Raw genomic sequence first — 15992 nt, forward strand, 5'->3', positions numbered from 1 at the left:
CCACCCCTTTCTGAATCAGCATTCCAAAGAGGCAATGCACATAGATTTCCTTTTCGCCGTAGCATTTCGCCGAATCGTCGGCACAAACTCCTTTGTGCATCTTCTGCGACTGAAAGTGAGAAGATAACATGGAAAATCTATCTTATTATTAAGCGCCCGGCGCATCTTTTCTTTTTTTTTTCTCTCGACAGCAGAGGATGTGCACATGTATTTGAAAACTGAAATGCTGTTTCAAAGCAGAAAGAGAAAAGGAGCATCATGCATTGCGTTGCATTTTCAAATTGCAAGTATTATAATCTGAAACGAATTACGATCCGCTTTGCCGCCTTTTTTTTCTCCCCTATTGCTCGTGCTTTTCCGCTTTGTATCACGCACCTCCGGCCTTTAAATTTCGCCTTTGGTGAACGAGCTCCTTTCTCCTCGCATTTCCAGCTCCGTTTCCTCCATAGCCTAGTCAGCAAGCATACTGCCCTCGCCATTGCCGATTGCTTCGTCAATGGCGGCTCCTGCTCTCAGCTTGGTTTTGTGTATGCTCCTGCTCTCGCACGGTTCGGCGCAGGCCAGGAAGACCGTGCCCGGCGAGGTGGTGCCTGCCGCGGATCGGGATGGAGCGTCGGGCAGGGAGAGGTTCTTGGGTGGTGGTGTGGAAGGTGCCGCGGGTGGTTCCCGGCGCCGGAGGGAGCTCCTTGCGGGAGCAGGGGCGACGACGACGCGTGACGTGTTCGCGCCGGTGACCAACCCGGTGACGGTGCCGGCGACCAACCCGGCGTCCCCAGGCGGCATCGTCACCGTGCCGGCGACCAACCCGGGCACGGGCACCGGGTCCGCGACCAACCCCAACCTCCCGCCGCTGTACCCGGAGCCGTCGACGACGCCCGACCCGACGACGATGCCTGCGCCGTTCTCGAACCCGGTCGCCGCGCCGACCATGCCGGCGCCGTTCACCGCCCCGGTCACCAACCCAGCCACGACGCCGACGCCGGTGCCCGGCACGGCGCCAATCACCAACCCGGCCACGACGTACCCAGGCGGCAGTACCGGTGCCGGCTCCGGCGTGGGGAGCGTGCCGACGACCCCGGTGTACCAGGCGCCGGCGACGACGGTGCCGACGCCGACCACGGTGCAGCCAGCGGCGGGGGGGACGGGGCAGTCAACATGGTGCGTGGCGAAGGCCGGGGTGACGGAGGCGGCGCTGCAGGACGGGCTGGACTACGCGTGCGGCATGGGCGGCGCCGACTGCTCGGCGCTGCAGCCCATGGGCAGCTGCTACAACCCCAACACGATGCAGGCGCACGCCTCCTACGCCTTCAACGCCTACTACCAGCGCAGCCCCTCGCCGGCCAGCTGCGACTTCGGCGGCGCCGGCATGCTCGTCGCCACCAACCCAAGTGACCAAACCCTCACTCCCACTCCATCACTTGATCTTCTTCAGCTGGCTCTGAAACTGTTAGCAACGCCTCCTGATTATCACTGACGAGCTGCTGAATTATTCAGGTTCAGGAACTTGCATGTACCAGGCATCATCAGGTTCAGGGTAAGAATGAACAATTTGTTCAAGACATGTCTCTAGAACACATGATCTTGTCAGGAATTTCAAATCAAACAGTCAAATTCTTACACTTGTTCTGCTAAGCTGATCATGCAACTGTGACATGTGCAGTTCTGCCGCCGGCTACAGCCCGGCGGCGACGGGCACCACCTCCGGGCCGGTGGGCGTGACGCCGAGCTTCGGGCCGGTGGGAACCACGACCGGGACGGGGACGGGACCGGCGGTCAGCAGTGGAGGGTCAGGCTCGACGGTGCTGAACGCGAACAACTACCCAGGCGGGACCTCGATGTACGGCCCGGGCAACCCGGCCGGCTTCTCCGACACCAGCAGCGGCGCCGCCTCCCTGAACTGCAGCTGGGTCCTGTCTCTGATCTGGATGTTCACCTTTGCTTATGTCAAGGTGAAGGTGTAGCATCCATGTGCTGCTGCTGCTGCTGCTGATGTGCTCTTCTCTTGTTGACATGATATTCACTTGTGTACAGAGATGGATAAATGAATTCAGAGGGGAGAGAAGACTAGATAATTTTGTGCCTGTGTGTGTGTGTGTATTGGACTAAGCTGAGCAGAATGTTGCTTATAGCTAAGAAATAGTATGTGTTAGGTGAGCATGGAGTTCATTCTCTATGAACTATGTTATGATATCAAATGATATTCTTCTTGCAAGCTTCATCTTCTTTTTCATCACCTTTCATAATAGACCTTTCGACACTGAGTATAATGGCATGCGCGATTTGCAGTCACAGATTGCTAGATGTTCCAGGCTAGTAATAAGTAGGAAGTAAAAGCACACCAAAATGTGTGCATGCTGAATGCTAACACCAAATACCAGAAATCTCTATGTTAAAAGCTCACGCCCATGTTTTCTCAGGAGACAGAAGTAGTTGCTCTATTAGATCTATGATATACAATTGAGGGTACTCTATAATATGCTCAAGCAGATCCATTCTGGATCAACTAGCTTACATCAAAACTACTACGGGAAGATTCTCGTGATGCGGTTCCAAAACATTGTTTTCCATCCTAGATGAGGTTCATGATAGTTCTGTTTATGAAATCTTCCGAGCAAGATTCTTCACTCCCGCACCAACACATTTTAGAGTGACCGTGTTTGAGTTTGGGTCGGGCTTGATGATGAACTTGACATCAAGGAACTCCTTGATGTTTCGAAGTGATTCTATAGCGCGCAGTGTCAGCTGTCCCACGCGAACCTTTGACACATCGGGCGGGCACAGAGCGCACAGCATGAACAGAAGGCCCTGCAAATTGTTTACAAGAGAAACATCATGTGACTTAACAGAAGAAGAAGCATTTTGAAGCAAGATTCACAAAGAGCCATAGAAGGAAAGGCAGATAAGATATAATCTTGCCAAAATGAACCAAGGACTAGGTTGGCAGAAGAACTTGCATAAAACAATCATTCTAACGGACTACATCCATGCAAACTATGTTCAGTTTAAATTTGTAATTCTTATCCAGCTTTCTGGCTGGCTTTTGAGTTAATACAATTGAAGAAAGGATTCCCCCTGCTGTGTTCTCGAGGGGGAAAAAGTGCTAGAATTGCCAATTTATCTTCCTACAACATCATCAGCCAAAATAAAATGACCATTATTATTGCAGAACGGTCCAGGTGCTTCAGAGTAGACAAAAAAACACAGTAATGATTGTGAATCATACGAGAGGCGTGTAAAGAAAACACAAATTATCAGCCACAATATAAAAATATCTGCCACCAGCCTGCTAAATAATATAAGAAAGGAATAAACTGGAATGAAAATACCAGACCTGGTGTGTTGAGTCAACAACTCCTCCTTGAGCCACCTCTTCTAGCAGCATCGATGCAACTTGCTCACCAAGATCCTCTGGAGACATTAGCTCAGGCTTCTCAGATTGTTCACTCATTTCATCAACATTGGGATAGCTCACAGTAGCATCTGCAGAAATCAGACAGCCTGTTGTGGTCTCAGCAACTACAGATACGCCATAGCCTGCTGACCTGCCAAAAGATGAATCCATTTAAATTTTTGAATAGCAGGACACCAGGAGATAAAAGCACAGTGTGTCACTAATAAAATTCAACAGGTTCTACTTCAAGCTGGAAACGTACAATCCACATCCACCAGATGAACTAGCTCTATGATCGGTGAAGATATGAACATCCGGAATGAACTTATTGAAGAGTCCACGTGCAGCATAGAAGATACGGGTTACAATCTGTGCAGATACATTCGTTGAGAATGCTACACCTCTTATCCTCTTTACCATTCCTTCATCAATCCAATTAACTGCCTGCAAAAACACTTGATATTAGAACGGGAATGTCAACAGAAATCATGAAACATGAGCAGAAGTAAGCTCCAACACACCTTTAGTGTACTGTTTATATTGGGAACTCGGAGAAGCACTTCGCCACCACCACGAGGAGGAGCTCCCCGGCTTTCAATTTTGAGCTCCAGCCCCTCAAGAGGAACGCCAAAGTGCTTGAGCATATGCAACGTAACCATCCGGAAAGTATCCACAGAAGGGTCCTTTGTATCATTTGTGATTCCTAAAAACAATGGCATCACATTTAGACTCCATACTAAATTCAGAAGCAAAAGGCGTTGTATGATCAGTAACGGCGATGGCCATCAACCTTCTGGAGAAATTGTGATTCCTACAAGCATGGCATCGAATTTAGACTCCGTAAAGGTGCTTGTATGATCAGTGACAACGATGACCATCAATTTTGTGCAGAACTAAAGAAGTCGTATTTTAGATGTTGGCTTATGAAAGCTTGTGAGGCCTGATGTGAACAGAGCATCTCCATTAGGAAATATGAACGGCCACAAGGATGATGAGTTCATGAGAAAGAGCTAAAAGGGTTTGCTTACTCGGCGACAGTGAATTCAGCCAAATAAACTAAACCCCAATAAAATCACCTTTGTCAAAACAATCCACACCAGAACAGGGTCCACTCAGACAAGTGATAAGTCACATATACACCAACAGAAACAACCCATTGGGCCGAACAATGGATCAGACTGGATAACGAATAATTCTATCTAGAACAACCTAATCGCACAACCCCTGGCTGCAATTGTATCGCAATTCCGGAGTTCCGGTAGAAAACATGGCAATCAATCAATCGAACTCGAGCAGAAACAGGGTAAGCAAACGCCCTTCACCTTTGAGCCGAATCGACAAGGGCGACCTGGCGAAGAGGCCGAGCAGAAGGAGCGGCTCGATGAAGTAGCCGATCCCGCGGTGCGCCCCGCAGTCGTGCTCCATGTCCTTCCCGCCGACGACCACCCCGGGCTTGTACCCGACCTTGGTCCCTGCGAGAACCCACCAGAATCAGCCACCAGCCCAAATCGAAGCCCCTGAAGCGGTCATAAGTCGGCGGTCCCTTGCCTGTGTCGTTGACGTCGATGACGTGCTGGTCCGAGACCTTGTGGATGAGGTGGAGGAGGGACATCTCGTGCGGGCGGAGGCCCCCCTCGCCGGCGCGGATGTCCTTGATGGTGATCGGGGTGGAGGTCAGCGTCGCCAGCACCAGCCGCTGCCGGAAGTCTCGGCTGCCCGACAGCCTCCGTGACTTGTCGCGACCCATCCTCGCCTGCCGCCGGCGCCGGAGACGGTTGGCTGCTCGCTCGCCTCGCCGGGGCTCGTGCGTGCGCCGGGGGCGGGGAGGGCTTACTATTTTTGTTTTAGAACAAGGGGAGGGCTTACTAGGGTTGGTTTTTTTTTTTTTAGAATCTCGCAAAGCTTTATTACTGATTAATGTTCAAGGGTACAAAAACAAGGTCGCCGGTCTGGCCTAGCCAGGTGTGACGGACAAAACCTAAAGATAAAGCATACTTTGCGAGATTATGAGCCTCCATATTGGAGGTCCTATACTCATGACTAAAAGAACATGAAATGAAGTTAGCTGCTCTAGCCTTGATCTCCTGGACGATGGCGCCAAAATTTGCTTGACTTCCTTCCCTGATCGCATCAATTGCCACCTTGCAATCCGAGGCCACCAAAACTTGGTTGAGATAGAGATCTTCTAGAGAGCTAACGCCTCCCGGATAGCCAATGTTTCAAGCACTTGAGGATCACGAAGGCCCCTCAAGGTTAGTGACGAAGCTCCCAAAAACAGCCCCCTGCATCCCTGCATATTACTCCAACTGCACCAAAAGTGCCCGAACGAGACACAGCTGCGTCCACATTGATCTTGAAGTGGTCAGCAGGTGGCGGTACCCACGTTGCAGGCCGTGAAATCGCTGTCACCTGTGTTCCCACCTTCTTCTTCATGAATTCTATGTCTGACAGGTAAGACTTGATGAAGTTGTCCGTGGCAAAAGGGGTCTGGAAGATCTCTTCGTGTATAGCCTTGCGTCGTGAACTCCAAATAGCCCATAAGGTGACAATCAACACAGTAAGCTGCTCTGCTGGAAGTGTTTCGCTCATAGCAAAAAGCCATAGTCGTGCGTTTGGTTATGTTGTTGCCAGCATATGTTCCACCAATTCGCCGTCAGACAAAGCCCAGACACAGCGGGACGCACTGCAATCCAGCAAGGAATGGCGCCAACTGTCCCGACCTCCACATAGTGGGCAAACACTCGAGGTTGCCATGTTCCGATGGTTTAGAACGTCACCCGTCGGGAGCGAGTGGTGCGCCAGTCGCCATGTGAAGACTCTCAACTTCGGTGGTACTGCCACTTTCCAAATGGAGTTCCACCCCCGCAATTCAGCTGCAGAGTTTGAAGGATCCTCCCGTTCTTCTAGCCATGCCTCGCGCCCAAGCTTGATGCTGACAATCATCCGGTAAGCAGACCGTACAGAGAAACGTCCCTTGGGGTCATTATGCCATGCCCAAAAATTGTCCACCTGCCGAGTGCACAATGGAATCTGTAAAATAGCCTCAGCATCTAGTGGTATAAAAACCTGCCTGACCACGTCCTCCCTCCATTCAGCCGAAGTGTGATCAATTAACTCTGACACCATCTGTGGAGGAACATCCACCAGAGATGTAATCGGCCGCATCATTCCATTCCGAGGAATCCAGCTATGATTCCATATGTGCGTGGAGGCTCCATCCCCAATCCTTCTGATGGCCCCATTGATGATTACATCCCTCCCATCAAGTATAGAGCGCCAGATCTGTGAGGGATGCGGGCCTAATTGAGCGTCTAGAACAGAGCCTTGTGGGAAATAAACAGCTTTAAGGATTTGTGCACTCAATGAGGACGGATCATTCAAAAGTCTCCAAACTTGTCTGGACAGAAGTGCCAAGTTGAATATCTCGATATCCCTAAATCCCAATCCTCCCAAACTTTTTGATCGTGTCATCAAATCCCATGCAACCCAACAAGGTTTCCTCTTTCCCCTCTTGCTTCCCCACCAAAACTGACGGATAAGGGAAGTGATGCTATCACAAAGGCCCCTCGGAAGCCTGAAACACGACATACTGGTATTGCTTGGGCCACGGACTTTATTAGAACCTCCTTTCTGGCAACAGATAAGAGTTTCTCCATCCATCCTTTTATCCTTTCCCAAACTCTGTCTCGTAAGTATTTGAAAGTGCCATTCTTTGACTGTCCCACATCTGTTGGCATGCCCAAGTACTTCTCACTAAGAGACTCATTCTGCACACTGAGTATATTCTTAATGTCCCCTCTAAGTCTCTGGGCACCCTTTACTGAAAAAGATCGATGATTTATCATGGTTTACTCTTTGCCCTGAAGCCAAGCAATAAGTATCGAGTAGGTTTGATACCTCATTTGCCCCTTGGATGCTAGACTTGAAAAGCAGCAGGCTGTCATCTGCAAACAAAAGGTGATTCACTGCCGGAGTCGTGGGTGCCACCTTTATGCCACCGAGCACTAATGACTGAGAACTATGTTTTAAGAGGCACGAAAGGCCCTCCGCTGCGATCAAGAACAAGTAAGGGGAAATAGGATCTCCCTGCCTAATACCTCTGGATGGTGAGAAGCTCTCCAATCTCTCTCCATTAAACAGAACCGAGAACGACACCGAAGTGATCATACTCATTACGGTCTGGACCCATTCCGGAGCAAAACCAAGCTTACCCATGATGGCTTGTAGGTAAGGCCATTCCACTCTGTCATACGCCTTCATCATGTCCAGCTTGAGTGCACAAAAGCTATTAGACTTGGATCGTTTTCTCTTCATAAAGTGCAAGCATTCATAGGCACATATGATATTATCGGTGATTAACCTTCCTGGGACAAAAGCTGATTGCTCCTTTGAGATAATATCTGGCAATATCACTTTGAGTCTATTCGCTACAACTTTTGACGCAATTTTGTAGATAACATTGCAAAGACTAATAGGTCTAAACTGGGTAAGGAGAGTGGGGTTTTGTACCTTGGGGATCAACACAAGGACCGTGTCATTAATACTAGCTGCACTCTCCTCTCCTCGGATAATCCGAAGTACCACATTAGTAATCTCCTCTCCACAAATGTCCCAATGACGCTGATAAAAGTGTGCGGGGAATCCATCTGGGCCTGGGGCCTTGGTGGGAAACATCTGAAAAAGCGCCTGCTTCACCTCCTCGTTTGAATAGGGGGCACAAAGTGAAGCATTCATATCTGCTGTTACCTTACGAGGCACGTGCTGAAGCACGTCATCCATCCCTTGAACTCCCTCTGTGGTGTATAACGTTTTATAGAAGTTTGTAACAAGCTGTTTCATGTCGGCCTTGTCGTCCACACGTATGCCCAGCGCGTTATGGAGTGCCCGGATCATGTTCTTCTTCCTCCTCAAGTTTGCCCTCGTGAAAAAAAATTGTATTTCTATCGCCCGCTGCTAGCCACTGAATTCTCGATCTCTGTCTCCACATAATTTCTTCTCTATGATATAGTTCAACCAGCCGCTCATTAAGCTTCATCTCGAGATGATTTGGAGACGTCCTTGACGGAACACATCACAGCCTTTCTAGTTCACCTTTAGCCTTCTTGATTTCCTTTCTAACGCTCCCAAAAGTCTCATCATTCCATGTCGTGAGGTTCTTTGAGAGTAGTTCGAGCTTTCTGCGAAGTGCTTCCACTCCCCCATCTCCTTGATGCTCATTCCATCCAGAAGCAATAGTGTCACGCCAGGCTTCATGGGACTCCCACATCACCTCATAGCGAAAATTCGGTTTTGGACGTGCCACTGGTTCCTCATACTGCACCAAAATAGGTCCATGATCCGAGGAGGCTGCTGTCAAGTGTGTTACGTTGGCCAAAGGGTACCGTGCTGCCCAGTCCGTCGTAGCCAGCGCCCTGTCCAATCTCACACGGGTGTAGGAACCCCCCGTCACTTTTTTCTCGAATATCCAAAATCTGCCTTGATAGCCCAAATCCATCAACATGCAAACATCAATCGCATCACGAAAACCTTGAATTTGTGCATTACTCCGGTTAGCAACTCCATCATGTTCCTCCGGACGTAACACTTCGTTGAAATCCCCCAAGCACAGCCAAGGGAGGTTATTCAAAGTTGATAACCATTTTAAAAGGTCCCAAGTCTGGTGTCTCGGATGAGTCTGAGCCTCGCCGTATACACATGTTAGCCTCCATGGTTCTCGGCCTTCCTCTTCAACCTTCGCATCAATATGATAAACAGAGTCACCCAAAATCTCAAGACTTATTGTATTATTCCAGAAAATTCCAATTCCTCCGCTTCTACCTCTACTATCTATTGCATAGGCATTATCATAGCCCAAATTATTAGCCAAAGCTTCTACACACGCACCCTTTATTTGTGTTTCCACGATACATAGCACGGTAGGGGTAAATTTCTTCGCCAGGTCGCGAAGTTCTCGGACTGTCGCGGCTTTACCCGCACCGCGACAGTTCCAGCAAAGGGAACTCATTGTGCCCGGCGGCACTCCTCGAGGGAGCCCGCCGATCCTGCATTTGTGTCCTTGCCTTCATCCACTCCTTCTGCCTCCTTGCTCGCCATTCCCTCGAACAAAACCCCTTTGTTAGCCCCATTCTTCTTGGGTCGCTTCACTTCCTTCCGTGGGGAGACATAAACAAGCGGCATAGGGGGCACCCCCGGGGGGCAGGTCGTTACTACAAGCGTCGTAGAGCTCACAGGAGCATCAGCATCAGCTCTCCCGTCGGCGGACTGGGTTGTGCCTGTTGATGGATTGTTCTCAAAAGACTGTCTCTTGTTGCTTCCAACTGGTGCCCTTAGTGTCAAATTCGGCGCTTCGGCCAACACCCGGTGCTCACTCGGCCCCGACTAAACAAAAGCCTGTGCAGCACCTGTCCTTTCCTCCTGCCGGCCTTGCTCGCGATGGACTTCCTGCTGGTTAGCGTTGAAGCGCCAACTCTGATTAGGGTTATATTGCTCTCGCCCTCTGCCTCTTCCACATGCGTTCCTTGGGCCACCTCGCCCCCTCTGAGTGCCAAATCCTCCTCTTCCCGCTTGTCTGAAGCGAACATTATCGGCCAACACAAAATCGCCCCACTCAAACTTTGTTTCGTCGTGAACTCCATCCCCGCACTCCTCATGCCAATGGCCACATTCACCGCAGTTATAGCAGAACAATGGAAGTTTTTCATACTTAACTTGGTATCTAACCCTTTCCTCTCCCTTCTTAGCAGTAACAAATCTCTTAATTTTTGCATTGACATCAATCTTCACCCTAACACGAACAAATTCACCAAAGTAGCCTGCCGGTAGTTTCAGCTGGACTTCCTCGACCTCTCCAATCCGTGATGCCATCCCCCTGACTGCTGGTTCGATAAGAAAATTGTCAGGCAGCCTATGGATCTGCGCCCATAATGCCAGCTTGTCCAGGATGATACTATCAGGATTTCTAAAGCCATCATATTCCACCATAATAACCGCCTGATCTCTAAACAGCCAGGGACCCTCAACCATGGCCTTGTTCCAGTCCCCTAGACATCCAAACTGAGCTGTGAACAGATTGTCCTTGATCTTCCTCCACACCACCGGTTTTGCTGGGTTCCATGCGGCACGCATGTCCCCATACAGAGCATTAGGGCTAAAGGTCTTGGGAGTGTGAACTCTGGCTATAGCCAGCCACTTTGTCGGCGCCTCCAAGTCCGGATTCCTCCTCCCACACAAAATCGTCGTCTTCCTCCTCCTGCAGATTCAGCCTGGCAAGCAGCTCCTCCGTCGTCTCCTTCCCCTGCCGTCCATGTGAACTTGATTCAGCCGCCATAAGAAACCAATCTATCTATCACCGTAAAAAATCCTAGATCGATCTGCTAGAAGAAACACGCGAACCAAGGCCGGGGAAGGTCGCAAGGGACCCCCCTTGATCAGCCCGAGTATGTCGAGCCCGCTAGCGAAGATCGACTGGGGGAAGAGGTAAAACCAGCGGCGGCGCCGGAGTACGTAAAACTAGGGTTGGTTTTGTGAATCAGTTGCCATATTCTCGGAGAACCAGGCCCAATCAATGGGCGAGTGAGGCGGGCCTCGGGAAACGGCCGGCTTAGAACCATGCCCAGTGGTTTAGATCGATACAGCCCATTGTGTAAAAAAACAATACAGCCCATAGAGAGACGTGACACCGATGAATGTCGAAAACGCTTTTAGGTCTCCAGCACAGATCACGAATTTGAGCCGTATACTGATCCGGGCACCCGAAATTCCAAAAGTCGAGGCAAGGGTCCAAACGTCCACCATGTTGAATTCCAAAAACCCGTCATCCGGAGGCCGCGCAATTTCATGATCCGGTATTGTTTCCGTGCACTCCTGCCACCATTCATCGTACGTTGTCGACCTCAACACTAACTACTTGTTCATAGAGTCGCAGTGGCCATAGCTCGTCCAGCCATGATTTTCGTTCGAGGAGCCCTCGTCCGGCGCGGCTCGATCACTGTTTGGCAGAATACCTCCCCCAAGCTGGACGGAGGCCACCGATGAGGCGATGATGAACATGATCCACAATGTGGGCGGCCACAAGGACGGATAAGTTGAGGACAACTGTTCGTCGTAGTTGGAGCCGCATACTCGATGCAGATGCAAAGAAGAAGGGAGGTTCGTCGTACTCGAACAAAGAGGACGTATTGGTGTGCGAGGCATTGTTGGCCACAAGTGTTTATCCGTCTCAAGGCACGGAGCTTGGCAAAGTGTGAGCAACAAAGACAACAACAAGAACAAAGAAGAGTTAATGATTTTTATCATGAGCAAAAACATTGCCCCTCCATGATCGGAATGCAAAGTCGCCAAGCCATCGTTTGTACACCATTCAACATGAGGTCAACAAGTATAGCGGCGCATAAAACAAAGCCTATGGCCAGGTGGCATGTCACTCCCCAAGCTGGTAAGTTTCTCTTTCGTGATGCTTTATGTGTTGGTAATTGGATTGATCGACTCCCTGTTGTAGCTTATTGGTCATTTTGTTGCCTTGCTTTGCTAGCCAAATGTGCCTCCGCCTTGTACCGCAAGGGCGAGGGCAAGCCATTCACTTTCATGCATTTGTAGTTTCAAGTTGAATGGTCAAAGCAAGCGGGCAGTCATTGCCCATTCCGCCAAGATCGTCAACATTGAAGCCGGTGGCGACGATAGTGTTGATCCAACCATCGGAAGGCTCGCACCGGTCACCCGTGTGTCTAGGTTGAGGGCAAGGACAAGGACCGGCATTTGCTACTCACGGTTGGAGGGCCTCCGCCGCCCACCGATGTCCGTGGACATTTGCGAGCGAAAGTTTGATGATCCGCATTGGAGATGCCTTGATCCCATAACACCATCACATAGACGCGGTCACTGAAGAATCATTTGGTCGCCTTTCATCCTCCACTGGCCAGCCAAACCCTATGCAAAAAATGGCATTCAGTGCAGTGCCCAGCAGGGAGTGGATGAGTAGACCCAGCTGGGTCCAAACTTTTCGGATCAGTCCAGGTCTCACCACCACACCCACTGACAACAGAGTGACAGTGCACACACACACACACACACGTACTGCATGAGCTCATGTATGCACACCACATGCAGCCATGTGCATGGCAAGACATATGCATGGCACACTCACTGCTTGCTCGGTGCTCTGTATTATTGCCCTCAATCAGTCCAGCTCCTCTCATCTCTATCTTCTTCGTCATGTAGTAGCACACACCTTCACTGCTCGTTCGACCAGAGGCTAGCCTCAGTTCAACCCACATTACATATATGGACTTAACCTGAGTTCATTTTTTGCCCGACCCGAACATTCAGATCAGATGGGATCAAAGGTAGGTAGGCAGCCAGCTCCGAGTTAATCATCAAGTTAGCATGTCATTCGTTGTCCAGGAGATGCATGCATCTCGCCGATCGATCCCGACCGACGCTCTCTGTCTTTTCATGCAGGTGACACACAGACACTGATGTGATCCCGCTGTACATTTGTGGCTACTTATTAGGGGGTGCTCTTCTCGGCCAAGCTAGATTCAGAATTATTGGTGCATTGCCATGACGACCATGCAACTGCAGTTGCTGCACATACGCCCCGAGTGTTCTGTTCTAGTCGGATTATCAGGCAGTGCATCCATCGGTAGAACAATGGAGAATATAAACACTCACTGGTGATCAGTAGTAGCTCAGTTGGTGTCATGTCGTCGATCCAATAGGACAGCCAAAGATGCCAGCAGAAGGAATTTGTATGTGTGGGCTGCTGATCAAGGCTTAATCCCGGATAATCAAAAATACTTACCGCTTTTCTATATAAACACATCTCATGCTACCTTGGTTCTTGTCAGGATCTGGACTGAGAGTCCATGTGCATGCATCTGCCTCCACAAGCAGGCTCCATGGTCCATGCTGTGCAACTACAAGCACCTCCTATTAGTTTCCTTTTTTACCCGTCAATGATTGCCGCCCTTGGCTTTGGTCTGATCTGCATAGAAAATTAACCGTTGGTTGACGCATGCATGTGCACCGGCCTTCTCTTGTGTCTGGGGGCTCATCGCCTGCCTGCCTCCTTGTCTGCTGCGATGGAGCTTTGCAAGTAGCCAGCGGCAGGTCCCAATCAAGCTGGCTAATGATTCTCACAACAAAAAAAAGGATGGTTAATGATTCTTCTTCTGTCAGTGTATGCAATGTAATGTACCTCGCTGGCTATAGTAATTGCTAACCAGGGAGATGAGATCAGTGCCCAAAAAGTGCGTCTCCTTCCATTGGCCGCCGGAGTCGACGGATGGTTCTCGCCGGATAAATTAACCAGAGAAAGCTAGTAGTTAATCGCCGTCGATCAAAGCTTTGCTGCTGCATACCTGCATGATGGCCAATGGGACATGAGGTTTAGACATGATGCATGCGCCGGGACCTACCTAGCATCAGTACGATCGATCGGCTAGGCCGGTCGCTGAGACAGACAAAGATCCAGCGCAATTATATATGCTTGGGCTAGCGACCCTTAATCTTTAAGGCTAGTATACTTTGCAGCCGCATGCCTCGCCGCGGCCCATTGATGACCTTAATTACCTGACAGCGAAAAGGTAATGTAGTACTGGTAGCATTGTATGTGCATGGCGTTGCTGTAGTTCATCATTCGTTCGCAAGACGTACGTTAATGGCCAATGGCCGGTGATTATCAGTCATAATCTACTCTTTTTCTTCCCGGGCTGAAAATGTATGTATAGGGATGTTGGCCGGCAAGGCTGGTTGGACTTGCCTGTCAATGGCGTCATCGCGTTCACGCGCGTGCGCCTGGCCTTGGGGCCATGCGTGCCGCTGACAGTCGCAAAGGTTTCCGTGCCCTGGGGCTTTTGGCTGGAACTGTGGACGCACTCGATCGGCGCTTCGGCGGCGTATCGGTTGATGCGGCCGAGGCCACTGCCGCCGGCCGGCGACCTGGACGGAAACCTGCCGGCCGGAGGACCCGCCGGCGAGCCTGAGCCTGATCTCTGCGTGCGCACGTATCGTGTGTCAGCCAGGCATATGGATTTACTTTCCAACAGTCAAGCGGAGCAGCACACGCAGCCAGTAGGCAGTTCGCCTGAAGCCGACGTACATGTGCTGGTGAGCTAGGCCCCGCCGGCGACGCAGTAGTAGTACGACGTCTGCTGGCTGGGTGCCGGCGCACTGGTCACGGCGAGGCGGAGGTGACCGTCCAGGCAAGATGGTAACTAGCATCCGTCTTGTCTTCTTTTCTTGGGCGTACTGCGTCCGTCCGTCCGTCCTCTGGACTCTGGAGACGACGACCGGTGCACGCCCGGCATGGCATGGCCGCTTCCGCGGGCTTTCGAGGCCATGAACTGTAGCAGCGCACTGTGGAGCGGCACGTTGCATCCGGAGCAGGTAACTCATAGCCGGCCGAACAATGTGGTACGTAGCAGCATCGATCGATCCATCTTATCTCGCGCGGCGAGACTGAAAGAGCCACACGTACGTACGTACGTACGTACATGTAGTCGATCAATCAATGCGTCGGCGTCGGCGTCGGCGTTGCCATGCCGTCCAGGGCGACGATCCATGGCTGTGGCATGTGCATGGATGTCACGCAGTGGCATGCAGGCTGCGGTTGCGACGCACCGCACGCGTAGCCAGCCAGCATGGACGCCATGGATGGCGCCAACAGCTAGCTAGCCAGCGCACATTATCTCACGGCGTTGGCAGAAGAGAGGGGCGAGTAAAATAACGGCGGCGGCGCGAGGATGCGTTTATCTCTGGGAGCAGTTGGGCAAGCATGCAGCGGTAATCTGCAGAATATTAGGCGAGACTACGTTATTGATCGCTCCGGTAGTTACCACCACCAGCATCCGCATACTAGTATACCCCTACTCCGTCTCGGCATTCTTGTGTTATTCTTTTTCATAGCAATATGTGTCTCATTCATATCATGAAAAACAAAGTACAAGTCACGTAAGAACCGACATGACAAAACTGAAAAGATAGCATAACATTTTTGAGCTTGACACCCACGCCCGTCACCTGTCTTCGGCACCACCACAGCAACCATCGAAAAAAAAATGATGGGTCACCTCCTCACCCCAAGCTCGACGCGGCTCCATCGCTGATATGCAGCTTTGCGGACTTCCAAAGTGGTTCACCAAAAGTAAAGCCATTGCCGTTGAACGAATCAGACCGGGGCAACACGCCAGACACGCCATCGAACTCCGGGTCTGGCACTCCACCATGACTTAGACGCCGAAGGAGGAAACCATACATGCCATCCACGAACCCAGCACATGTTCTGTCTTCCAGATGTCGTCGATGCAGACCACAATTTGCATCCGCTCCTGAACTATCTCCCAAGCTCCACGCCGACGTTGGAGCAAACGCCGTCGCGACGACGAAGGCCGAGGACATAGGTCCGCCACGAGGATGCCGCCGCCGCCACGCCGTCCTTGCTTGAGTAGACTGGTTTCCAAATCCATCCCCAACCATAGGACCGATGGCCTCGTCAGGGAAGGATCCGAAGAATCTTTATTCAGCGCCGTCATCGTTGCCGCCGAAGCGAAGATGATGAACAACCTAAAAACCTAGACTAAAAACGATCCACGCGCGTGAATCC

At 50.9% G+C, this 15992-nt stretch overlaps 2 protein-coding genes across 2 annotated transcripts; one reads left to right on the forward strand and one right to left on the reverse strand.

Moving 5' to 3' along the window:
• Positions 1–407: 407 nt before the first annotated feature.
• On the forward strand, positions 408–2212 carry LOC119287561 (mucin-5AC-like). The gene is made up of 3 exons (XM_037567124.1): positions 408–1388; positions 1495–1534; positions 1661–2212. The coding sequence occupies exons 1-3, from the start codon at positions 497–499 to the stop codon at positions 1959–1961; spliced, it is 1233 nt and encodes a 410-aa protein (XP_037423021.1). The 5' UTR covers positions 408–496; the 3' UTR covers positions 1962–2212.
• Positions 2213–2362: 150 nt separating this feature from the next.
• LOC119287562 (probable RNA 3'-terminal phosphate cyclase-like protein) lies at positions 2363–5240 on the reverse strand. The gene is made up of 6 exons (XM_037567125.1): positions 4940–5240; positions 4714–4863; positions 3913–4094; positions 3654–3835; positions 3332–3542; positions 2363–2805 (listed from the first exon to the last, which is right to left on the reverse strand). Exons 1-6 carry the CDS (start codon positions 5136–5138, stop codon positions 2596–2598), a joined length of 1134 nt encoding a protein of 377 aa, XP_037423022.1. The 5' UTR covers positions 5139–5240; the 3' UTR covers positions 2363–2595.
• Positions 5241–15992: the final 10752 nt, after the last annotated feature.

The sequence above is a fragment of the Triticum dicoccoides genome, chromosome 4A, assembly GCF_002162155.2.
Source record: "Triticum dicoccoides isolate Atlit2015 ecotype Zavitan chromosome 4A, WEW_v2.0, whole genome shotgun sequence".
Classification (NCBI taxonomy): domain Eukaryota; kingdom Viridiplantae; phylum Streptophyta; class Magnoliopsida; order Poales; family Poaceae; genus Triticum; species Triticum dicoccoides.